The sequence below is a fragment of the Kryptolebias marmoratus genome, linkage group LG20, assembly GCF_001649575.2.
Source record: "Kryptolebias marmoratus isolate JLee-2015 linkage group LG20, ASM164957v2, whole genome shotgun sequence".
Classification (NCBI taxonomy): domain Eukaryota; kingdom Metazoa; phylum Chordata; class Actinopteri; order Cyprinodontiformes; family Rivulidae; genus Kryptolebias; species Kryptolebias marmoratus.
Genome location: NC_051449.1, coordinates 23,659,043 through 23,685,502, shown reverse-complemented (window position 1 = coordinate 23,685,502; position 26,460 = coordinate 23,659,043). Strand labels below are relative to the sequence as shown.

The window sequence follows — 26,460 nt, the reverse complement described above, 5'->3', positions numbered from 1 at the left end:
AATCATCAAAATTAAACGAAATAAACATTTGAAATATATGAGTTTGTATGTAATGTATGAATATAATATACAAGTTTCACTTTTTAAATGGAATTACTGAAATCAATCTACTTTTTCATGATATTCTAATTTTATGACCAGCACCTGTAAATGCACTTAATCTCTTCATAACAATACCCCACCTTAAAAAAACAATAAAGTAGGGTATTCTCTTGCACCAAGTGTCTTCATTTGAGTATTCTACCTTTATAAAATATAGTGGTAGTGTCAGGCTGGGTGGAGATGGAGACAAACCCAGAATGCAGACTCATTCTTAAAATGAAAAAAAACTAATTTATTAAATAAAGAAATAAACAAAACAAAAGCTGACGTGGCAGCAAACTCAAACATAACAAAAGATCCAAAAACGTGGCAAGGCAAGGCATCAAGAAAACAAAGCACAGTGAGCAGCAACAGACAACAAACAATAACCCGACAGGGTGTGGAAGAAGTGCCGGGTTTTTGAACACTGAGGGTGACGAGGTAAGTAGAAACAGGTGAGTGGGGATAATGACTGACAGGTGGAGATGGGCGTGGCAAGGAAGGCAAAAGAGTGACGGAGGAGGAGTGAATTCTGACAGCAATACAAACAGGAAAAAAACAAACTGAAACAATAACTCAAAACAACAACAAGATAATAAAGATAAACTAAAAACAACCAAACCCAAATCCTCACAGGTAGCACAGGTCGGTGTCCTAAAACCCTCTGTAAGAATATCTAACTTGAAGATAAACAGAATGATACAGTATCAGACAAGCTTTTATAATACATACATGAAAATAGACATCTATAAATACAATTTACTGTTGGCAACACTTTGCACATGAATAATTTGTTTGACACTCTTTTTTATATGTGGCAGAGTTAAAATGTGCCCACTGCCTACACAAGTCACACTGCACCTGAAATGTTAAAGTGACAGATACAGAATAATCAATATTGACTTGGATTTCTTCTGAGTCAATTAATAATCTATAACCTTTTACTTTAAGAGGGCGATTGAAATAGTTAATGTCTTATTGTTATGGATACATTATAACCATTTCCCTGTAAACATTTTACTGTTACTTAAAAATTCAAATCTGCAGGTTACATCCACCCAGCGATCATCATTTGCAGCGTGCTGTGGGACAACAGGGAGAAAAGATAATTAAACAAAACGTTCACTGCTTTTTTCTACCTGACAGAATATTAAAATCTTATTTTATTTCTACTTTATTTCCATAGTTTAAAAATAGAATGCGCTAAGTATTAATAACGAACGCATCATGGTGACACAAAGTTACGCTACACTAGACATACACAGCTTCAGTCAAATGTAGCATCCAACGTTACTTGTGTTTTTTTTAGTATGTATTCAGGGCGGTTTACTGAAAAGGTATAAAAATATTAAAAAGTAGAATAACTATATGGACAAAATATCCCGCTGAAGACCAAATTTGTAGTGATTAACAGTATTTGCAGTGACATAGTGACACTAAACAAAGGGACTAATTTCTTGTTTATAGTATGGTAACAATATTGCAAACAGCAAAAAAGCCATTTATATTAATATTATTGAGTAACATTGCAGCTTAATTAAATAAAACTTACCGTAACTTTCAGAAAAATGAAACTTGAGTAACATTGCAGCTTAATTAAATAAAACTTACCGTAACCTTTGGAGAAATTAAATGAAACTAAATGAAACTTCTACAGGTAGCACATATCGATAAGAAATCAGCTGAGTAAACAACCTGTGACGTGACATCGGTCTGCGCATGCGCATTGCCACAAGGTAGGTCAGATTGATGGGTAGCATAGAAAGTCAGAACACCGGCCTTGAAAAAATGCCGGTGGAAATGCGCGCAAAGTAAGCCGAGTGGAGTGGAGCTGGGACCTTTAGAGCCGGTGGAAAAGGGGCATAAGCGGCTTGCCGAGTGGGTGGAGTTTGTACACAATCTGTCTGGGTTAATTCAACAATGAAACTCCTCCTATCCAGTTCATCACACCTTTTAGCTGGCTCATGCACCAGCTGACTGGTTATGAACAGATCCAGTCACTGCAGGCATTATGGTTTGCATTTTTACTCATTCTGGTCGAAATTCACTTGATTATGATCACATTTTTACTCAGTGATGGATGGGATTTTACATGTAACAAAGTACAATAACTGGAATACAACACACTCAAGTCAAAGTAAAAGTACAGATTTAAGTAATTGCTTAAAGTACGACAGACACAAAATTCATACTCAGTTACAGTAATACAAGTAAATGTTATTCTTTACTTTGGCTTTTTATGACAGAAAGTGAAGATGTGCTTCCTTGGTCTACCAGTGTTTTTGCAAGGGTAGAATTTTATAAAAAAAAAACAATTTATAACAAAATCACAAAACGAATAAAAATATTAAGCATGGATTGTTTTATAGGTGACAAACTATATCTAAAGTGAGTTTGATTGCATTTTACAGACAAGTCTGCTCAGTAACTAATTATTAAACAGAAAGTGGGTGTTTGAGTTTGAAAGTCATTTCATTGGTTTCGATCACTGTAAAAAGCAAGCAGTTGGTTAGCTCTGTTTTTATTCAGATTGTGTTCTTAATCAGACGTGTTTGTATGATTTGCTGTAGGTGGTTAGCCTGTTTGTCTGGCGTATTTTGCTACTTTCTTTTTATTGTCCTGTGGAGTGCCCTTCAGGAGATGATGAAAGGGTTTGAATATAGCTTTGAAGGCAGAAAAGGAAAATTGATTGTTAAGGAGATGAAGGGGTGTGGGCGGGTAAAGGAGTATTCAAGTATCTAATGATTTTCTCTGCTAATGGCTATTACTTTGAATTCAGATGTACTTTGATTAAAATTATATGTATCAATCTTGAATTTCTTTCATTTTTTTCTCCCATGTTTGTCTTAATGCTACTATTTTTGCTTTTACACTGGCCAGTTTCTTTTCAAGTAAATATGACTTAATCACAGTAAACAAAGGCTCCAGTTATTATGTTTGAAAAGACTTAATGTCTTTAAACCGAGGAGCCTGAGGAGTTTGTTTTCTTCTGTGTCTCCAGTTCTTTTACTCACTGTACCAGGGTCTGAAGTTATTAAACAAGAGGTTGACGAAGATGGACAAAATCAGAACAGGGACTGCGACAAGGTAAAACCTTGGACATTCATATTTTCTCTTCAATTTGTTTCGTAGCCCACTCAAGGTTCTGTTTGTAAATTTCTTTCCACTTTAGGATGTGTCAAGGTCCAAACCCTGTCCAGTTTCTGAGATCTAGTAAGTATTTTGCTGTTTTTTATCTTTAAAAGCTTGTTTGAGAGTTTATCTTTTGCAGTCTAATTAACTCAAGATCATGTCTCTGTAAGACTTAAAAAAGAACTTAGGATTTACTGGTATAAAATAGTGTTTAACTACAGAAAGATATATTTTTAACACCCCATATACACTTGTGATTAATGAGTTTTAGACCCTTTAACTACAACTGTGCTGCCAATGACACGCTTTGACAGTCTATCTTTGAAATAATGTAACTACGAGATGATTTCTGCTATCAGAAAAATCCAACAATTTCTGAAAGTTGAGAAGTTGTGCTTTACAGCTAATATGTGGTTATTATGGTATTCTCACTCCCGCTGTTGCAGCACTTCCACGGTTATTTGGTCATCAGTAATCATTTAAGTTTTCATGCACCGCTGAGTCTTGTTCTGAAATGCTAACAGGACTCTCAGTCAGAGGCTGGTCCACCCTAAGGACAAAACACCCAAACAAACTGAGCGGTATAGTGTCTGCAGTTCAGTGTGGTGACGAATGTCCAGAACTCTTTACTGACTCAACACAGGAAAGCAACTCTTCAGGACAAGGCTCAGCTGTTCACCTACACCTCAGGGATAAGAGACACTCTTTTGAGGACTTATAAGGTTCATAGTTTGGACTGAGAGAACAGATGGTTTGAGAAAGGGGTGAAGGAAGCTATGTCAAATGACAAAAAAATCAACTTTAAACAGAGGAGGTCTAAGATTTCAGCTTTTTAAGGCACAGTTTACACAGAAACAATCTCCTAAAAATGTAGATTTTCTGATGATTGTAAAAATGTTACACATTAATACGGCAACGCTATGATTGTAATCGCTGTTTAGACGAGACCGCAAAAGACATTAAATCTGCTTTCGTTTCCATGCCAGGCCACTAGCTGGTGCTGTGATTTTCGTATTTTAAATGCAGTCGCGTCCAGTAGTATCTTTAAATTCTCCTTCTTTGCCTCTCGGGCCAGTTCAATATTTGTATAATGTGAGAAATGCGTCTCCGCTGATCGGGGAAAAGGTGTAGTACATATATGTTTTGTGCCAGATGCTCTGATAAATTGAACAAAGTGAGCAGCACAAACAGCCCCCTGTTATCCGCCATTGTTACTGTTGTTCATCCACTCACACATGTGCAGAATGACTACTGACTGACTGCAACCATAGCGTGTATGTGCAAACAGTTCCTCTTAAATTGTGGTTTCCCCAGAAATGATGCTAGGAGTTTCAAAAAACTTCCACTGTGAGCTGGGATTTAAAATGTTTTAGTGTCAGAGAATCCAATAGCTGTTATCATGTAGAAGAATGTCCGAAATGCAACAGATTTGTTCAGATTTTACTTAAAAACAGTGTTGTGTAAGCTGTGCGTAAAACAGTGAAGCATTAAGCCTGATATCCATTCATCTTCCCTCTAATTTACACCTTTATGCATGTGAGCATTTCTTTTGTGAGCTTGGCAAGCAAAGACCCTAAAAACTTTCCAGTAGAAGAGTAACTTTCTTTTAATTTTCCATGTCCCGAATGAATGAGAATCTACACCAGCATTCTAAAAAGGCTTCCTCTGTCTGCGCAGTGCCTGTCACACCGGCTGTGTGAGGTGATTTCATAGGCTTACAGTATATTTCCTGTGGGTTGCATCCCCCAGTGGGAATCAGAGCTCAATCCACCAAAAGAATCTCTTCCTCCACAGCTCTGCACAGAGGGATGACGGTGCAGGACATCTGCACAGCAGCGTTATTTATTTATTTTTACGTGCCTGAAGTCTCCACTTTCTCTGTGGCTCACTCTGATTTCAGAGTTTTGTCAAAGTGAGAATGTGGGTGATTCACACTAAGACTGAATTTTGATTGTTTTCTGAGTAGTGTAAGCAGATGTCTGTGTGATTGTGGCATTGAGCGAACCCAGTTAGGTATAAACATAGTCTTAAATGGTGACACAGGGTTCCCCAGTGTATTATAAGCCTGGCGGGTCGCCAGGCTTTCCCTACCCCGCCGCCAGGATAAGCTCCGCTTGTTTATTGTAAAATATGTCATTTTTTATACAGGTTTTTTTTTTCACCAGCATCAACTTAATACGTTGATCACCACCCGAGTGTGGGCGCGCCAACAGTGACACAATCGCGCTGTCCCCGCTCCTGTGCGAAGGCCCTGCACGGTGTAGCGCTGTGTGGTTGTGCACCCCCCCAATTCTTGTAACTTTGATTTTGGTGCTCTAAGGTGCTGGTTCGCCTGTATCAGCATTTATATGATCCCTCCATGAGAGATCTCAAAGATAATCAAACGTTCAAAACTCATGGAAGGAGATTACTGCTGCAGCTGATAAAAAGGAGTGTTTGTAGACCACAGAGGGAAGAAATATCAGTCCTGTGATGGGCGAATCACAACTAAAGCAAAAAAATCAATGAAATTCAGGCTGAATGCTTTAAGTTTAAACATCCTCTCTGTATCACAGCCAGAAAATCCGCTGTCTCTCTTTTTTTTTTTACCGTATTTCCATTGGTTACGTAGCGTACTGGCCCCCGTCATTTTGGAGAATACTGCACCAATGTAGGCGCCAAGTATAAACGCCTCCACTGCGTGCCATTCGCAGAGCCCTGCGGGACTCTAATGAGCCCTGAGGCCGAGCCACCTTCAGCTACTTCTGGAGTCAGCATGTTGCTGGAGCCACAGCAATAAACATTATCGAGTTTAAACAAAAATGGTTAGTTGAGCCAAAAGTTAGCCGGTGGCTTTACAAGACCGAATATGGTAAGCGTGTTTTGTACTTAGTGAAAATACTAATATGATGCGAGCTAATTTATCCTTGTTTAACAGTAAAATATTGCCATTAAATTCAGCATTAGGTTTGCTTTGTTTTGTTGTTACATGTAGTGATCCAACATGGAGTCTGTGCTACAAAAAGCACAGTTCAGTACAGCATCTCTCTTTTTTTCAGAGTTCTCTGTTGTTATTCATTGGCCTTGATGTGAGACGTGGGTTGTTGTTTTGTTTACACTTTTTCATTTATGTTAATTTAATTTATTTGTAAATGTGACTTAAATTAGAATTCAAATTAGGTGCAATCAATTAATATTTATTTTAATTGTAATTTTGTTTTTAAAAGTATTTCAAAAGTGCCTTTTTGTAAAACTGTAGTTCTGTAAATATTTGACACAAATATCTTACAATATCACATAATAAATAGCCATATTTCCAACTTTCCTGTCAACTTTAATCTTTTTTTTTACTAAATCACGATCGGCCGGCAAACGGCCACCTACTACCTATTATGATTTCAGATTTATCAAAGTAGAGCAACCCAGGAGCGAACGGACACGGAGAACAATTGCTAGGTAAGTTGTATTTATTTACAGTGAATTCAGACATACAGGGCAGGATCTGGAAGAGAGGAGTTCGGGTAAGTATCTGATTTACCAATGGAGACTTAGAAGTTAAAGGCCTAGCAGGTGAGTTGGTTCTTACAGGTGGATCCAATGGGAGGCGCTTGGAGGAACAAATCCGGATTCCAAAGGTGAGTATTTATGAGAAGGTGAAGCTCAGGTGAGTAGGTTCCCAGGTAGGTTGGAGGCAGACAAGCTCAGGTACAGACCGGTTTGAGGAAGAGATTCTCCAGCTTCTTCTGGAGACGGCTGGGAGCAGATCGGGGTGGCAACGAGCAGAGACAGGAACTCTGAACAGCCACAAACACAAAAACAATTACTACTTTTCAGAAAAGGTTTAAGCTAGGAGACTGAGACTGATTACCAGCAAAGAGCGATGCTTCAGCGTTGATCTGCTCCTCCTACTCAGGTGGAGTTGATCTTGATCCGTAGCAGCTGTGAGTGATTACTGAACCAAGCAACAGGAACACAGGAGGAGCACAACAGGCAGCCAGATGGCAGAATGCCACAGTACCCCTCCCTCAAGTATCGCCTCTAAGCTTCTGTGGGTGTTCTCTGTAAAAGGATGTGATGAGAGTGGGGTCCAAGATGAAGGACCTTGGAATCCAGGACCTCTCCTCCGGGCCATATCCCTCCCAATGTACCAGGTATTGGAAACCTCGGCTGCAGTGTCGAATTTCCAGAATTCTTCTGACGGTGAATGCTGGCTGGTCATCCACCAGCCGGGTGGGTGGGGGGAGGTAGGGGACTCTCCTGCACCGGTTTGATTTGTGAGACGTGGAAGGTAGGATGAATCTTCATGGATGCTGGGAGACGGAATCTGACAGCGGATGGGTTGATGATGCGCTCCACAGGGTAAGGCCCAATGAACCTGGGTGCCAATTTTCTAGGAGTATCTTTTAGGTTAATATCTCAAGTAGATAACCAAACTTTTTGTCCCACCTGGTAAGACGAAGCAGCGGAGCGGTGACGGTTGGCAAACCTTTTGTTTTGTTGAGCTGTTCGTAACAAGGCCCTCTCAATCTGTCTCCAGATGCGCCGGCATCGGTGAAGGTGGGCTTGCACAGAACGTACCAGACTTTTGGACTCTTGATTGGGGAAGAGTGGAGGATTGTATCCCAAAGATACTTCGAAAGGTGAGAAACTAGTAGCAGATGAGGTATGGCAGTTGTGCGCATATTCCACCCAAGGTAAATGTTTACAACAGGTTGAGGGGTTATTTTTAATCACGCACATGAGAGCGGACTCCAGCTCCTGGTTGCACCTCTCGGATTGTCCATTGGACTGAGGATGATAGCCTGAGGTAAGGCTGACCTTAGCTCCTAGTGCGTTGCAGAAGGCCTTCCACACTTGTGAAGAAAACTGAGATCCACGGTCCGACATTATGTCCAGCGGGATACCATGGAAACGGAACACGTTGGATACTAGGAGTTGGGCAGTCTCAAAGGTTGTGGGTAGTTTAACCAGAGGAACGAACCGGGCTGTCTTGGAGAATCTGTCAATGATAGTTAGTATCACAGTGTTACCTTCTGACGGTGGTGACGAAGTCAAGAGCGATGTGTGACCATGAACGAGCCAGTGTGGGTAGAGGCCAAAGAAGTCCTGCCGCAGGCTGGTTGCCACTCTTGTTTCAGGCGCAGGTGGGACAGGCTGTAACAAAATCTTTAATGTCCGAGTTCATGGTGGGCCACCAGAAATGTCTCTTGGTAAAAGTCTTCATACGAGAGATGCCTGGGTGACAGGTGAATCGATGGTTGTGAGTCCAGTCTAGTACTTTACTTATTATGGATCTTGTGATGTATCGTTTACCAGTAGGTCCGGTACCAGGATCTGGATCAGACTGCTGCGCCAACGTGAAGGTGTTCTCAATGTCCCAGGTCAGATTACCCAAAAAACAGGTTGCGGGGATTATGCTAGTCTCAGCCTCTGAGGATGTAAACTGTCTGGAGAGTGCATCTGGTTTTATGTTTCTGGATCCAGGTCTGTAGGTTATAGAGAAGTTAAAACAAGCGCAAAACAAAGATCATTGAGCCTGCCGGGGGTTTAGCCACTTTGCGTTCTGCCGGTATGAGAGATTTTTATGATCGGTCCAGATAACAAACGGGAGCTCAGAACCCTCTAACCAGTGTCTCCATTCTTCTAATGCCAATTTTATAGCCAATAACTCACAAACTCCAACATCATAATTTCTCTCAGCAGGTGAGAGTTGTCAGGAGAAGAAGGCATACAGTGTATTTTACCATTAGTCTCTGATCTCTGAGAGAGCACAGCCCCGGCACCTGAGTCAGTTCGACCACAAACTGTCTACCAGGGTCAGGGTGAGACGGAATTGGTGCTGATGTGAAGAGTGTCTTTAACTCCCTGAATGCCTTGTCTGCCTCAGAGGTCCAAGTGAAGGTTGAGAGGGTGGAGGTGAGTTTGGTTAAGGGAGCAGCCACCTGACTGTAGTTATGGATGAAGCGCCTGTAGAAATTAGCAAACCCCAAAAACCTCTGAAGCTCCTTATGGGTAGTGGGCGTGGGCCAGTCTGTAACGGCACAAACTTTCTCCGGATCAGAATGGTAACAGCCCTTCTCAAAAATATACCCCAGGAAAGAGACAGTGGGAACATGAAACTCACATTTTTCGGCCTTCACAAACAATTGATTCTCCAGGAGGCGTTGCAGGATGGCACGGACATGGGACTCATGCTGTTGCAGATCACTGGAGTAAATGAGAATGTCATCCAAGTATACAAACACAAAGTTGTTTAGGAAATCACAAAGCACGTCATTGATAAGGGCTTGGAAAACCGCCGGGGCATTAGTTAACCCAAAAGGCATTACAAGATATTGGAAATACCCCAAAGGGGTCTTAAAGGCGGTTTTCCACAGTACCTGGTTTTGACACAACTTATAGAGGACAGGTGGGGATGGACTAAAGTTTTCAGTGCTGTGCGAGGGTCTCACTAGCGATAACCTTAAAGTGCTATGCATTTACTCATTGAATCTGTGGTTATTGTACTTCATTAATGTTTCAAGATGTCCAATCATCTCCTCATGTCCGTCTTTTTACTGTTACTTCGCACTAGTTACAGCATCTTACTTTTATAAACTTTAAATGTAAAATGTGTCCATATGTCACTTCTTCTGTATTCACAGGTCTGGTTGTTTACTTTTTTTGGATTATTTATAGTGGGAGAGCACACAGAAGAAGCTGGTTGTACAATCTTCCCAAAGATAGATCAAATGAGTGCGTCTGCTCCTTGTAGATTAGTTCTGATTGGATATCTGCCCAACACTTCCTTCCTTTCTACACAATAAAATAAATCTGATTGGATGTTGTTACTGTCACGCGTTTTTGTTTTTATTCATCGAGAAAAATGTCAATAGCTTTCTTCATATTTTAGTCCCTGTTCATGAGTTTTTATGTAGTTATTGTCTTGTTTTTCTCTGGAAAGAATTATCTGTGAAATTATGACTACATCTCATCACCCACCCATCAATTTTCTTTACCCACTTTTTCCTTTCTGGGTCACAGGGGAGCTGGTGCCTATCCCCAGCGGTCATTGTGTGAGAGGTGGAATACACCATAGAAAGTTCTATCATACCAGTGATACAGTACTCATCACTGGTGTGTCCTAAGATTTTAATAAAAAAGACACCTTTTCTTGTTTTCTTAATGCGTGACTAAATCACTGACTGTAATTCTAGCATCTCTTTTAGTGTTATTGTCCCAAAATGACTCCCAAGACATATTCAGAACTGAAGAATCCTTTCTGATGAGATTTGAAACATCTTCAGGAAATAAGAAAGGAAGTTCAGACGCCTTGTATAAAAATGTTAAGATTATCATGTCTTGGATGACTGAGAACCTACACCAACATCACCAGTGTATTAGGTTAATTGCTTTTAAGTTTATTGTATATTTTCAGCAACTTATTCCCAACTCCGGACCAGCAGTTGACCACTTCACTGAAACCAGCAGCTCACAATAGTGGTGGTTCTCTTCCTGACCTGACCAACATCCAGTTCCCTCCTCCACTGCACACCCCGCTTGATTCAGACGATTCAGCTGCTGTCTCATTTGGCTCTTCCAGTACCACACAGAGTCTGGCTAACAAACAAGGTATTCTTCAGATGCTGCCATGTGCATATTGTCAAAAACCAATGATTGTTTGTTTTTAATATTTTGGACATAATTGTTGTCTTTCCTATGTTGTTATTGTATAATGGGTAGGAGTAAACACCTCTCAGCCAACATCAACCATGGAAATGGAGCCTGAGCTCCATAACATGGTTCCTCTCATCCTAAATGCTGGAGACCCCCACCAACAACAGAACCTGCAGCTCTCCCCAACATCTCCACCACTTCCTCTTTCTCAGGTACTGCCATTCTCAGTTTCTCCACTAAACCACTCATATTGGCACATTGTTTGTTTAATTGTGTGAATGCTTTTAAGCATTCAGACAATTGTTTTCCTGTTTCTCTTTATTATCTGTTATCTATTAATCTTTCCCTATTCCGTACGTTTTTCGGCATCTAACTCGTTTCGCAATTTTTCAGCTATTTCAACCATTCATATATCAAAACGTTCAGCTATGATTTTTGGTATTGATGCAATTTCGGCTGTTTCAGATATTTAGCTTTTTCAGCCATTTTTTTCTCATTGAAAATGAATGGAGCTGTGTTGAACTTTGAAATTGAAATTCAGCTTTTTTCTTTCTGTTTCAGCATTTTTCTGCTAATATTACTTCTGCTAATGCTAATTCATATATAGTTTTAGTTAATTATAACCTGCTAGTGCTATTTTTGGTTGTTTCTTACTCCTTAAAGTGTCTATATGCTTCCATTCAGTCATTTGTGGACATATTGAGCTGAAATTTAGTGTGGCAGCAGCTGAGACAGAGCTCCATCACTTGCTGAATGCAAATTTTTAAAAATCAAGATGGCTGCCAAAGCTAATGGGGTCTAAAATCAGACCAGAATTGTGCATGCTCTAACTCAGCAACTCTGTACCGTAGGAAGGTCAAACTTCACAGCTAGAACCCCCATTAGTCAGGGATCACCCCTAGGGATTTCAAGGTCAAGGTCACATGGTAAAGAAGGCTCTTTGTCTACAACAACCGTGTACAGTAGGAAGGCCAAACCTCACAGCTGGACACTTCATAGGTCAAGGATCAGCTCTATGGTCTTTAAGGTCAATGTTTTTTCAGGCTTTTGTCAGCTTTTTTCTTTTTGGTTGTTTCAGCTTCTTTCAACTAATTTCAGCTTTTTTTTATTTAACTTGTACGTCTTTCAGCTTCTGTTCTTCTGCCTTATGCAAATCTTCTCTTCAAATCAGCTCTACATTTCACTTTCTGCTTCTTCATTAAACTTCAAAAATCTTTCAACTATTGATGAATAAAACTTCAGCTGTTCAGATTCAACTGAACAGTTCAGCACTTCTTCAGCCGCTTTCAGCCAAATCATTCAGCAAAAAAGCATTCACCCTGCATTTTAGCAGGAAATGCAGTTTCTCTAGTTTATTATAATTTTTGTTCTGGGATTGATTGCAGAGTTATATTTGTTTTGTTGTAAATGCAGTCTTTATTGTAATTTATGTTTTGACTGACCACCACTAGTTTGACTGACAATAAAGATTTGTTTTGATGTTTCAGGATTTGACTTGCATGTATATAGGAAGTACGACTTGTTTGATTTCTACAGGTTTTAAACCCTAAGATTTGGTAGAGTGTAGACCCATCTTTAGAAGCATTAGCAGCATTGGAGTCAGAACTGTTTAGAAATGGCTTTATGGACTTCTGGTGATGGAATCTACCTGAGTGTCAGCAAACCTATTCATTCTTACATGTATTTGTGTCTTTTGACTAGAAGCTAATCAGTTAATTGTGTTAGTAACTAGATAATCTACTGTCTCTACTCAACCATCCAATATGCCAAATAAACAGAGATTTAAATTGGAGGGGAAAAAAAACTAAAAAACAACAGAAGGGATAATGACGCTACCATTGACCAGATTTTATGTGGAAGTGAGGAGGCAGAAGCTAAGGCTAATGACTAAGCTAATGAGGCTAACATCATAAAAGCCATGTTTTCCAAAAGAGCACTTTGCCACTTATTTGCTAAAAGTTATAACATTGAACCAAGAAATGAATGGAGCAATTGTAGCTTTCTCTGAGAGCCTAACTTTAGCAGAAACTTGTGTTAGCAAAGACGATGGGGTCATCTCCTTGCTTGAAAACAAAGTAGTCTCTCTTCAACAAATGATTTGTGAGCTTACACAGAAAGTGGATGACCTAAAAACAGAAGTCTGAGGTCAAGCCTGAGGCTTATTGCCTGACCTGAGAGAACCAAAGAAGGGAACTTCTAGACGTTTTTGCACATACTGCTGCCAAAGGTTCTGGAGCAAGATACATTTCCCAGTCCACTTATCATCCAAAGAGTCCACAGACTCTGTGGATTAATTATGAAGTTCCTTAACTCCACAAAACAAGGTGAGAGTGATAAGAACTGCTCGTCAGAAAGGAAAACTTATGTACAAGGATCACCACGTGAAGTTTTCTTCTGAACCCATCCACAGAAGTGCAGAAACAATGAAAACAATACAACCAGGTGAAACAACAGCTCCGGAAGCTGAATATAAACTTTGGACTTACTTTTCTGGTTTCCATATTCCAGGAGGTGGAGTAATTCACCCAAAGTATTTGTCAACAAAAGGCTGGGTAATCTGTGTTAGTCAATGAGAAATAACGTGGTACTAAAACATAGTCTGCTGTGGAATTCACATTGTGAAGTAATGCAACCTTAGCTCTAGAAGAACTTACTTTTATGATAAAAGGCAATTATTCAACCTTTAAGAATATGTGGGAAATGTTTTTGGTACTCTTAAAAGGGGAAATGACAGCAAAAGCCTTCTTGACACATGATTTAAAATCATGCTTTTAGTTTTGAAGTACGATTTCATTCGTTGCTGTTCTCTAAACAGGAGGCCATCAACGCCATGAACCTTGAACAGAAGCTGTCCCAGTATGTTTTCTTCAACCAGCAGCCATTGTCCCAGACACAACACAACCAGCAAGTGAGTTTCTGTTGAAAGCCAACCCTTTCCCAACAACTTCAGCTGCTGACCTGCCCTCATGTAGATTTTCTTTTTACTTTTCAGATTTTAGCTTAGTGAAATGAAATTAAGAATTAGAGATTTACAGTTGTTAATATCACACCAGTTGCTTAAATTAGCCATTATTAGCTCATCAGTGCATCTCCTAAGCAGATTTTTTTTTTTACTTTAAGCAACTTCAATCTTAAAAATGTCATTGTAGTGTCTCCGCGACCTAGCCCCGGATGAGTGGAAGAAAATGGATGGATGGATAGTTTACATAAACATTATTATTTAAATCCTTCCATTATCATCAGTTTCTTACAACATAGTTATTTTGATAAAAATATTATAAAATTATTGCCGCCTGTGCCCCTAGTTTTGCACCAGAAGTGGTACCTTATATTGCTGTTGTTGCTATTGGGCTTGCAAAATGCCATAAAAATTAACTTGTAATTAAAAATTGATGGCGGTGTAACAGTTTAAATAACATTTGGATGAACTACTGATTTTGAGATTGGAGTTATTTAAAGATGACACTGATGCACTATGGTTTTTGTCAGGATCAGAGGAGATGACGGAGACGAACCCAGTACGCAGACTCATATTAAAAGGAAAATAATTTATTAAACTAACGACAAAACAAAAAATGTTGAGACAGCAAACTAATAAAATAATAAACTAAATCAAAAACTACAGGAAACAAATACCAACAGAAACAGGAGCATAAACAGGAACAGGAACAGGAACAGGATTGGGAACGGGCAGGACAGAAACTAACATCAAACAATGAGCCACCGGAGTGTGGAAGGTGATGACCGGGTTTTCAAGACTGGGGATGATGAGGTAAGTGGAGACAGGTGACGTGATTACGAAGTGGGGACAGGTGTAGGTGGGTGTGGCAGGGAGACAGAGAGAGACTGAGGAGGAGCAAATGAAACAAGAGACAAGACAGAAACCAAACACAAACCAACAAACTAAATAAAAATAAAACAAAACCATAACACAGAAAAAACCCAAATCACCACAGTTTTAGCTTCATTCAGATTAGCCATTAGCGCATCAGTCCTGTCAGACTTAAACTCAGTTTCTCTAAACTGAAGTTGTTCACAGATCTATTCACTCGGAGTATAATGGTACACATATTTGTACTGAAGCATCATGGTACAGACATTTCAAACACATACAAAGATCAATACGAATACACCCAATCAGTCACCTCTCTCATCCTGAGGAGCGCTTTCACAATGTTTATTTGGGTTTTTGCTAACTGCCACAACAGAAAAGGAGTAAAGAAAGCTCCTGTAGGGTTACTGTACAGCCCTCTTCACAAAAGTGCTGTTTGCATTGCATGCGTAAAGCCCAGAGAAGGGAGGATACAGACAGTTTTTGCCCAAGTTCGTTGCTAGTTGCTGGGAGACAGAAATATCCAGGAAATAGCTTGTTTTTCCAGCCGCAGCATTTGTGTCTGAAACTTTGTCAGAGAAAAGCTCTGGCATAACATTTCCTGAGGAGGAGGAGGAGGAGACAAAGAACAAGCAGCAGTGTTTGTTCATAAAACCTTCAAAGTTCTGAGATTTTGGCTCTTTTGGCTCAGGCTGCTGCAACCACTGCCTCCACGTTTATCCCACACCAAGTAGAGAGCAGTGTTTTGAAGAAGCAATGCACCATGACTCAAAAATAAAAAATAAAATAATTAGGTTGCAGTGATTACAGCTTAAGTCAAGTCAAGTCAAATTTATTTATACAGCACTTTTCAGCAACAAGGCAGTTCAAAGGGCTTTACAACATAAAAACACAAAAATACAGTCATCATGACAACACACACAATAACAGCAAACTAGCATATAAAAAGCTAAACTAAACTTATCTAAAAAATGAGTTAAGATCATCTAAATAAAATAAATGAGCAAAAGTAACATAAACAGGTGAAAAACTAAGCTAGGAAACTAGGATATAAAAAGCTAAACTAACTTATCTAAATCAAGTCATACTAAGTCACACTAAAGATAAACTGAGGAAAACCAAACTAAGATGTAATACACTAAACTAGGATTTAAAAACCTTGCAGAACAGATCAGAAATGACTAAATTAAACTAATGGTACGGGAAGGCTATGTAAGACGACCAAAGGCCAGCTAAGAGTTAAAAAACAGTTCAATGAAAGGCCAACTATAGGTGCCAAAAGGCTTAAAAAAAGACAAAAGATAAAATAAGCTTATCTAAAACACAGGCTAAACTAAAATATAAAATAAGCTTAGCCAAGCAAAACTAAAATAAGTTTAAGTAAGCAAAGGCAGGATAAAATAGAGTAAGTCATACTAAAATAAACAGAGGAAAACCAAACTAAGATATAATAAACTAAGTGAATTAAGGTATAATAAGCTAACATAAACATAAACTAAACTATGATTTAAGAACCTCAGCTGAACAAACTAAGATAAGCTATACCTTTGCTAATGCTAATTCAACTATACAAATGAGACATTGCAGGGAGGGAGAGAGTAACATTTAACCTAGATATAGGAGGAGGGAGTGATGGAGCTACAGGGGTGGGGGTGGAGGAAGTGAGGGAGGAATGGGGAGGGTGTCAGTGAAGTCATCGAGGGGGAGGTACGCCCATGGACACTGTCCTAGAATTTAGAAATTCTGCAAAGAGAGGCTCCAAAGAAAGAAAGACAATTAAAAAGCAGAGCAGATGGGTGGTGGTTGGTGGGGGAGTAATGGAGAGAGGAAAAAAGCTTCCGCCTTCGTCCGTCGCGAGCAGGAAAAAAAAAAAAATCAGTGGTGCCCAACCCTGGTCCTGTGGTCCTGGAGGCTCACTGTCCTGCATGTGTTAGTTGTTCCCTGCTCTTTAGCAGGTCTTTAAGTTCTGCAGAAACCTCTTAATCATTCAAATCAGGTGTGTCGCAGCAAAGAAACATCTAAAACATGCAGGATGGTGGCCCTGCAAGATCAAGATTGGCATCGTTGGCTTACAGTGTGCTGCACTGTGCAGAGTGCAGTATGTCACCAAGTGGGCAGTCCGTGGGCATCTCGACACAGACATGAAAGTACAGTTTTTTTGTCTGTCATACTCTTTAAACACATACTACAGTGAATAATGTGCTCAGGTGTGTGACATATATAAACTCCTATATGTTTTGTGTGAGGTGCTGTTACGTGCTCCACCCACGGACTACCTGCTTGGTGGTAAACTGCGCTCAGCGCAGCACACCACATATATACAAAACTAAGATTGGTATGCACTGCAGTTTTTTGGACTATATGACGAAAGAAAGATACTTTTCAGTTTTGTAGTTTATCAAACTTTGACACATGGTCTATAAAACACAATTTAGTTTGGACTGGATGAATAAAACAATACACTACAATACACCTTGGACCCTCTGATTCATTAGATTGGGTGGTTTGTTATTCTGTTTCTGATTCTGGGAGGGTAAGTATCTGTTAATATTACATATAAATGTATATATAATAAATAGAGAAATAAAATATATCTGGCACTGCAGCCTTCTTGCCTCATAGTAGAAGTTCCCAAATAAGAAAGCTCCAAAATAATGAAAAACAACAAAAGGACACAAGTTCTCACAAGAAATGGCAGACCTTACTTTAAAATAGGAAACATACTAAAAATATCATGTTTGTATTGGATGATACTGCCTTCATGTGCAAAAAAAAGCTGAACCCCCTGATTGTCACTGAATAATTCACATACTGAACATAATCGTTTTACTTTATTTCCCAGTGGTCAACAGTGGTTGTTGATTGGTTGATGCTCTAAATACAATTCAGCTGGTCATTGAAGAAACCCAAAAATATTGTTCTTCATTTGCTAATTAAAATTAAAATTGTGTATAGAAGGTCCAGCAGTATTTGAGTTTCTGTAAACAAAATAGTCATATTTCTTTCTGATTCCACTTCTCATTTTTCAGCAGACAGTTCTGGTCCAGCTGCCATCCTCGGTGAACTCCTGCCCCATGTCAGACAAGCAGACGTCTGCACAAACCAACATGACCATAGACATGAACACGGTGAGCAGCACACACTCCACACAGCACGTCAGCATGTGTCCATGTTGCGATGGGATTGGCACAGAGTGATTACTGGTTGTTCTTCTTTCTGAGGAACCAAATTCAAATGGTGAGAATGGGCAGATTTAGTTGTGATAGTTGTAAGTATATGTGTATTTAAAATACACAAAAAGTATTACTTACAACTTTTTCGTGTGCTCTGCAGAATTCAATTTACGCACAAAATAAACACAACAATTGTAATAATGTGAAACACGGTTTCTCATTCACTTCTTTACTCTTTACTCCTGCATTTTCTTTGCAATAGGAGTTGTTTGTATTTTTGCAAGAACAAAGTAACCTCATCTGAGTTAAGTTTGGGGGTCAAGGAAAATGATAAACACTGGAGTTTAGAACAAACCTTCAGTTTTAAAACCATGAATTCCTTGTTTTATTTTCTGAAGTGTGTTTCCTTTTATTTTTGTCATGTGAATTTTTGTTATGTTTCAGATGTAAAGTAAATAATTCACATTTGTTTTCAACAGAAATTATCACTGGTTCTTTTTAACATTGTTTTAATTATTTACCCCATATTAAATTATATTGTTACTATATTAAGTAGGTTTAGGCAATAATATTCAATTCAACTCAGTTTCAATTTTTTTCTATATAGCACTACTTTATAACAGAAGTTGTCTTGGTTACTATACAGCAAAAATAACAAGTATATTCAAGTCAGACATAAATCCATTGATAGCCAGTTCAGTTCCTATAATTCAATACAGTCATATACAGTACATTAGGAAATTCCAATTCATGTAATAGAAAAGGTATGTATTAAAGGAAGCCAGCAGATTGCATTAAATATTCCCTTCAGGGCAATCCTTGATCCTGAGCAGCACAAAGGCTACAGTGGAAAGGAACAACTTCCTATTAACAGGAAGAAACCTCCAGCAGAACTAGAACCGGAACCAGACTCAAGACGAGCGGTCTTCTGCTTCGACCGGCTGGGGTTTGAAAAGACAGGAAAGAGACACAGACAAACACAGAATGACTGGTCCAAGTGTAGTTTCTATCGAAAGAAAGACAAAGGATAAACACAAGTTAATGATAGAAAAAAAATTACAAATACAGAATGGACAGTAAGAAAGTAAAGACAGCAGCAGAGTGAGGAAATGTGGTCAGTTTGTCCTATAGCAGTTTATTCCTATAGCAGCAGAACTAAGGGATAGCTCAGTAAACCCAAGCCAACCCTAACTATAAGATTTATCAAGAAGGAAAGTATTAAATCTAGTCTTAAAAGTAGACAGGGTGTCAGCCTCACAGACAGAAACAGGAAGTTGGTTCCACAAGAGAGGAGCCTGAAAGCTTTGCCTCATGTTCTACTTTTAGATACTCTAGGAACCACAAGTAAACCTGCAGTTTGAGAACAAAGTGCTCTGTTAGGAAAACAAGATCTTTTTTTAAAAATTCAGTTGTTAACATACAGACATTTGAGTAGTTTATGTGACCAACATTTTGATCAGTAACTCCCTCTTCTCAACTGGCACTCAGTAGTATCACACAGCTGATGCTGCCAAAAGGTAGCTGTAATGCACCAAGCTGTCTGCCAATCACCATGGTACTTTACATGGCAAGGGTGCTTTTTTTCATCACAGTGCCTGACATCAAATTTTCAAAACCCAATCTTGAAGTGATTTTGCATCTGTTTCTAGTTTTATTTTGAAAGGATAAAGTAAAAATTAAGGCCTGCCATGTAGCGGTGAATAAAGAAACACAAATATTCCTGACCGGCGGCATCAGGAAAGGTACTATATATACAAATGCAGTCTGCAGCCTCTGTTTTATCAGTTAAGGTGACTATATTTACCACAAATATTCATCCTGACCATGTGGACATGCTCTGTTTTATTAGAGATATGAACTCAGCAGAAGTCTAAAATCATGAAAAGATTCTTCTTCAGTAAGATGAATGTAATAAAGTAATGTTCATATCAGTGTTGCGGCTTAGTTCTGTTTTTTTAATTGGGCATAAGAAACAATGTTTTGTAAAAAATTTTTTGGAACTTATAGTAATTAGCATTGTTTGAGTAAAAAAACAGATTGTGAAGCATAAAAACATTTGTTTCTTTGTCTTTTTTCTGGGTCGGCAGCATGCACAATCTTTTAGAGAAGAATAGACAGAACTCTCAAAAGTAATCAAGTAATTAACAGAGATATTGAGATGTATTTTTACTTGAAATGTCCTTCACTAAATGTAATATACTAATAAGAAACAGTAAAGCAGCATTTCTTAACCAGTGATGTGATTAAACTCCTCTTGCCTTCAGTGATAAAGCGTTATCAGCTTCATATGGACGAGCTTTAAATTTGAGCATTTTAATCTTGTTTATCTGTAGTTTCATTTGATACTGTAAGAAAATCTTAGTTTTTTGTCTTCACCTAAAATGCAATATTGACTGTTTTGTGATTAGAAAACACAAAAAACCCACTTGAGAATTAGGAGAAAAAAGCAAAAATGCAGCAACTTTTTTTTTTTACTGTTTTTTTTTTGGTGTAGAGATTACAAACTCAAGACGTATTGTGTCATTTTTGACTCATCTACCTCATTTCAGGCTTCAACACAGGTTTTTACCACATTATAATGTTATCTTTCCTCTCTCATCACGTAAAAACCATTTTGCGATTAAGGAGCTGATGAAGAGTTTCAGATGTTACTTTGTTCCATTCTTTCTGCAAAACACATCTCAAGCTGTGCAATAGCACAAAGTTATCATTGTTGCATTTTTCTTTTTTAAACTCCTCCACACATTCTGTATGAGCGACATGTCAAGACTGCAGCCAGTCCAACTCCTGTGCTCTCTTCACAGTTTCCCATCATTTCAGTACCAGAATCAGTGACTCAAGTTTTTACTAAAATCTGTCTAAAATTTTAGTTTTACTGATCAGTTTTACTGTTGAGGTCACAGTTTGTCAGTCTGATCTCCATTTTGTTTATTCAGCTGTCTAACATACAATGAAGTCGTTCTTCAACTAGAAAATTCACATTTTTTACATTTTATATCCACTTGTGGTTTGTGCAGCAGTGGCTAATTAAAAAGTAAACTGTAGCAGAGCAGACTTTCTCATATTTTTCAGATGAGGGGTTACAGATTTTTTGTGCTTCATTCTTTAGATATTACATTAAAGCCAAGAGCGGCTCTGCTCTGTGTGACTAGAAATCTTGAAGTTAATAGTTTTAAGTTGCCAACTTGTCTCCAACAGTCTCGGTCTGTATTGAGATACTGTCCTATAAATTATTAACTTGCCTTGGATTAGTTGCTGGCAGTGTTTTTATTCTCTCAATCGATTGCCCGTAGTTTGTACTGTTTCTCCTACATTTTTTTGTCATTAGTAATCCAAAGCTGTTGCACTCAGTGCTTGGTGTTTAAATTTTTTCACATTCATGCGTTATCAGGAAAGCTCTATATGAGAAGAGTTACATATAACAATCCTAAAGGCTCCAGTAAACAGACCTTCTCCTGTGTGAATAACTCAGATGTATCCTCTTGTATCAGGCCTCCTCCCTGCAGCAGTATCGCAGTAGGGTTGGATCGTCGGCCAATCAGTCTCCAACATCTCCCATCTCCAATCAAGGCTTCTCACCTGGAGGCTCACCTCAAGTAAGGGAGTGTGAGCTGATGAGCTGCAGGCTTGTTTTGTTCCGACATCACCGTCCCTTGCATCGTAGTTCTGTGGGTGTAGTTGGCGAGTAGGGCTCTGTGACTGCCTCCTTCACAGCAGCTTGCTTGTGTTGATATTAGCAGATTTGGGCAATGTATTTTCATTTTGGTTTCAACACTGTCCAAAACAAAAAAAATAATTTTGCCTCAGCTTGTGTTGGGATTCCTCGATCCCTCCAGGACCTTTAATTGAGAAGAATCAGTCAAACACCAATACTTCAAGTTTAAAGTTATTTTATTAAGCAATAACAGTAAAATAAACAAATAATATTGTAAGAAAAATAATGTTCAGATTTCTGGAGACTTAGCCTGACAAGTGCCACCGCCCTTGTGAAGAAAAAGTCTAGGGCGTCGGCCCCTCAAAAGGCTTTTTAAAGAAATAAAGATACATTTCTCCACCCCTTTTGCTAGGTGACATTAGGGAGTAAGATAACAAAACATTGAATCATATTAATTAAGAAATTTTGGGGATTACAGCTGAACTCAGGTATTTCTGCAAACAAATGAGTTTGTGAAAAAACTCCTTCCAACATCTTTCCTTTTGAGGCCTTGAGCAAACATAAAGTTTAACACTTTAACACTCTAAAACTACATTAATATTAAGCAAACCTAATCACTTTTAAATCATGAAACACTTATCAAACAACATAATGTGATTATATCTCATCAATGATAAGCTATAAAAGGTCAAAACACTTCACTTTTCATCACACATCCAAAGGCATCTCCTGTGTACAATTTTAATAAAGACAAGGGATAAAAGCTACATTTGAGAAAATGGGATTTAAATGTGGATCAATAGAGCTTCAAAGCTTATTAATGTGCACTAGAGCTTCAAAATGTGTTTCCCAACATCATTGTTTACTTTATTAAAGCCATGATAAAAGATAAATACTCTCAATTAATCCAAATTTATACAATGTTTTTAAACAATTTTGAAGAATTTGCCCAGATCTGTCCACATGTCTTTTAAGTACTCAGTGTCTTTTGTGTTGTGATGTTATTGTGTCCCTGAGCTTCCCTCTCAGCAGCTGTTGTGATATTTGTGCTGCATCCTGACTGCTTCTTATAACTGGAGATATTTTAATGTTCATGAGATGTCAATATTTATTGGGTTTTTGCACCTGCTTAGGGACAGAGTTTACATGTAAAGGGATTATTGTCTTCAAAAAACAGTTTGAAAAGAGGGTGTTTATGATTTCCAACACATACCATAGACCAACACATAGACCAACACAAAGTAGTGTGTAATTATAAAGAGAAAGGAAAATGGTGCATGGTTTTCAAAATGATTACAAATAAAACCCGGAATAGTGTGTTGTGCATTTGCATTCTGCCCCCTTAAGTCAATACTTTGTAGGACCACCTTTAGCTGCAGGTCTTTTGGGGTTTGTCTCTACCAGCTTTGCATATTTAGAGACTAAAATGTTTCTCCATTCTTCTTAGTAATACAGATGCAGCTCAGTCAGGTTGAATGGAGAGAGTCTGTGGACAGCAGTTTAAATCCTGTCACAGACTCTCAATTGGATTTAGGTCTGGACTGGACCATTCTAACACCTGATCTGAATCTTTTCAAGCACTTTGAACCACTTTGTGGCTGAAAAGTGCAATATAAATACATTTGACTTGACTTTGGCTTAGATCTTGTTAGATGTTTAGTGTCGTTGTCCTGCTGGAACGTGAACCTCCACCTCAGTCTCAAGTCTGAAGACACCATTCCCACTGGTGGGAATGGTGTCTTCGGGGTGATGTGCAGTGTTTCAGCATTTTGCGTTTAGGTGAAAAAGTTACGTTTTGGTCTGATCTGAGCAGAGCAGCTTTGCTGTGGCCCTACATGACTTGTATCAAACTTCAAACAAGACTTCTTCTGGTATTCTTTCAACAACAGCTGTCTTTTTGTCACTCTTCCATAAAGGACAGATTTGTGGAGTGCAGGACTAATATTTGTCCTGTGGACAGATTGTCCCACCTGAGCTGTGGATCTCTGCAGCTCCTCCAGTTACCATGAGCTTCTTCACTTCTTCTCAGATTAATGCTCTCCTTGTCCCACCTGTCAGTTTCCATGGGTGTCTCCTTGGACAGCCATGTCTTGGTAGGTTTTTAGTTGTGCCAGTCTCCACTGGGTTTGTGTTCATTTAAACATCAAGGCCAAAAGGCAAAAGAAGAGAACATAGCAAAGAACTTTCCTTCAATATTGAAATGTCTTTTTTATTATTTGGTTTATATAATTTTGTCTTAGTTTGTTGGTTTTCATTCAACAGGATTTCATGTACAAAGACCTGTAAAAAATATGGTATCAGAATTGTCTGACAGACAATATACCTATGAAAAACCTCTTATTACTGCTTCTTCAGTGTTTGTACGCCATCAGATTTAATGTTGCTACAGAATCACTCATTAGTGCACAACAGTCTGCAGGAGTATCCTGCAAATCTTTGTCAAAATTGCTTTTTTGTTTTAAATCGCTCCTGATTTTAGACCAGTAATTATCAACTGGGTTGGCTTCAGGACCCACCATCACCCCTTAAGGACAAGCCGTGACCCAAATTGAGGAAATCTTTCACCTTCTCAAATTTATTGGATGAAAAGGTGGTGCAGTTAGAACCAGAGATAATAAAATGGAATATCACAGTAAGCCAACACAAACAACAAGTTTAATTATGAACCAAGTTGACCAGAAGGTCATGATGCTAGAGAGGGAAATATTTCCCTTTAAGCTCAATTAGCTGCATTTTAAATAAAACCAAAACTCTTCACTTCTGTTAGGATTTGGGTTTTTGATTAAGTTTGTTGTCTTCGTGTTTCAGTTTGAGTTTATTGTTTATTTTATTCAGTTATCTTGTTTGGTTCTTGTTCTTTGTGTCTTTGTTCCCTCAGCCATCATTCAATTCTCCTCAGTCTGCCCTTGATTATCTGCCACGCCCATCTCCACCTGTCAGCAATTGTTATCACTCACCTGTGCCCACTTCACCTCATTATCCTCAGTGTTTAAAACCTGGTCACTTTCTCCACTATCCTGCTGGATCATTGTCCCTGATATGTTGATTATTCATTGTTTCTAGTCCCTTGTCTCTCGCTTTGCCTTGCCGTTTTGTTTTTGTTTGGTTCTTGGATTTTTGCTGCCATGCCAGCCTTTTGTTTTTGTTTGTTTGTTTAAGAATAAATTTTTGTTTTCACTTAAAGAAGTCTGCACTCTGGGTTCGCCTCGTTCTCCTCGGCCCTTCTCGGCCCTTGACAACTTCAGGAACTTCAGCCTTTTTTTTTAACAAACTCAACAGTGATTTCACAAACAAGCATGAAACGAAAAGGTCCAGCTACTAAGAAGTAGTTTAAGAAAGACTGAAAGTATGTAACTTTATCTGAGTACCCACCCACTGAATATATAACATGGTCTTATTAAAATTATTCACTCACTTATTCAAACATTAACCATAAGACTGACATAACAATCAGGGCGTTTATATTTCTCAACTTTTTTTTTGCCCAGGCAAAGTCCCACGACCCACTTTTTGGTCCCAACCCACCAGCTGAGAATCACTGATCTCGGCGACCTCAAAAATGTGTCTGCACCTTGAAAATAGGGCCTAAATGTGTTTTGAGTGAACCTGAATGGAAATTTTCTTTTTCAAGTTTTGTTTTAAGTGATTGTGTATATAGCCACAGGTTTTTGATTATGGACTCAAAGTGATGTGAGTGCCTTGGCAAAACCTTCAGCCTTTGGCCCTGAAGGTGTCCATTGCAGGCCTGTTTAGAAGATGTATGGGTGGATGGAGAAAATGGATAGATTGGATATGTAGTTTCAATAAAATTCAATTGTTAATTGTATCCACTTAGGCTTGCATAATCAAGAATATCAATTATGTAGTGTATTTTTCCCCAGGTGGGATGATAATACAACATATAACTTCAATGGTTTTTAAAAACTGTATGGATGGATGGTCCTATACTTAATAACTGTACTTCACAAAAATACAAGTACAACTAAAAAGTTGAGCAACACTAAAGCCTCCTGGGTTAAGTGAAAAATAAGATCAACCACAACTTTCTTTCTGTCCAATTGACCATGGTGTAATTATCTAAAGAATTTGCTGGTTTTTCACTGAATCTATTTTACTTGTGAAATGTTCTCCATGCCACTGGCTGCAACTCAACCAAAACATGATTTAACCTCCACCGTGTCCTACAGATGCTGGGGTGTTGCCCTTCAATTTCTGAAGTTCTTGTTTTTTATTTATTGTCACAGTCTAATAGAAATTTGTTGTTCTTCTAATTGCAGAGCTGTTCACAGAGACTGAAAGTTTTGTTCAAGTATCTTTAAACTTATGCATGTGAACATATCTTCTAATATAGTTGCTAAATGACACTGTGAGGTAATATTAAGTCTTCAGCTGCATCAGGGTTACTGTTGCTGTGATTCTGTTTTTTGTCATGTCTTATTTTAAATGGTGACTGTCTTCTTCAGCATTGCTGATGAACATTTATATCCATGGCCCTTAATGAAACTTACAATCTGTTTTTAAATGACCAGAACTGGGTTGCTTGTTTGCTTTCAGCACAACTCCATACTGGGTAGTGTCTTTGCAGACTTCTATGATCAGCAGCTGCCGACCATTCAAGCCAGTGCTCTCTCACAACAGGTGTGTGTCAGGCAAAAAAAGGAAATGTTTGCATTCTTGCTTGTACATATAATCCTTCTGCTGCTTCAAAAAGTTGATAGATGTGGTCATCATATAAAATGCGTGTCAAAACATTTGTCTTTTGTGATTGCCAGTTGGAGCAATTCAACATGATTGAAACCCCCATCAGTTCGGACAACCTGTATAACCAGACATCCACCCTCAACTACTCCCAGGCACTAATGATGGGCTTGACTGGTCATTGCAACCTTCAAGACTCACAGCAGCTGGGCTTCAGCAGCCATGGCAACATACCCAACATCATTCTCACAGGT

At 38.7% G+C, this 26,460-nt stretch overlaps 1 protein-coding gene across 4 annotated transcripts in view; it reads left to right on the top strand.

Moving 5' to 3' along the window:
- Positions 1–26,460, top strand: part of crtc1a (CREB regulated transcription coactivator 1a) — an 83,914-nt gene that overhangs the window by 48,536 nt on the left and 8,918 nt on the right. The window contains exons 6-14 of one of the 4 annotated variants that reach the window (XM_017431365.3): positions 3,083–3,168; positions 3,254–3,294; positions 10,610–10,803; positions 10,915–11,060; positions 13,664–13,756; positions 17,713–17,808; positions 21,345–21,449; positions 26,063–26,146; positions 26,281–26,458. In XM_017431365.3, coding sequence (XP_017286854.1) covers positions 3,083–3,168; positions 3,254–3,294; positions 10,610–10,803; positions 10,915–11,060; positions 13,664–13,756; positions 17,713–17,808; positions 21,345–21,449; positions 26,063–26,146; positions 26,281–26,458 — 1,023 coding nt within the window. Of the gene's footprint in view, positions 1–3,082; positions 3,169–3,253; positions 3,295–10,609; positions 10,804–10,914; positions 11,061–13,663; positions 13,757–17,709; positions 17,809–21,344; positions 21,450–26,062; positions 26,147–26,280; positions 26,459–26,460 lie in introns of all 4 variants that reach the window. The other 3 variants (XM_017431364.3, XM_037981895.1, XM_017431366.3) reach the window with 3 other exon arrangements.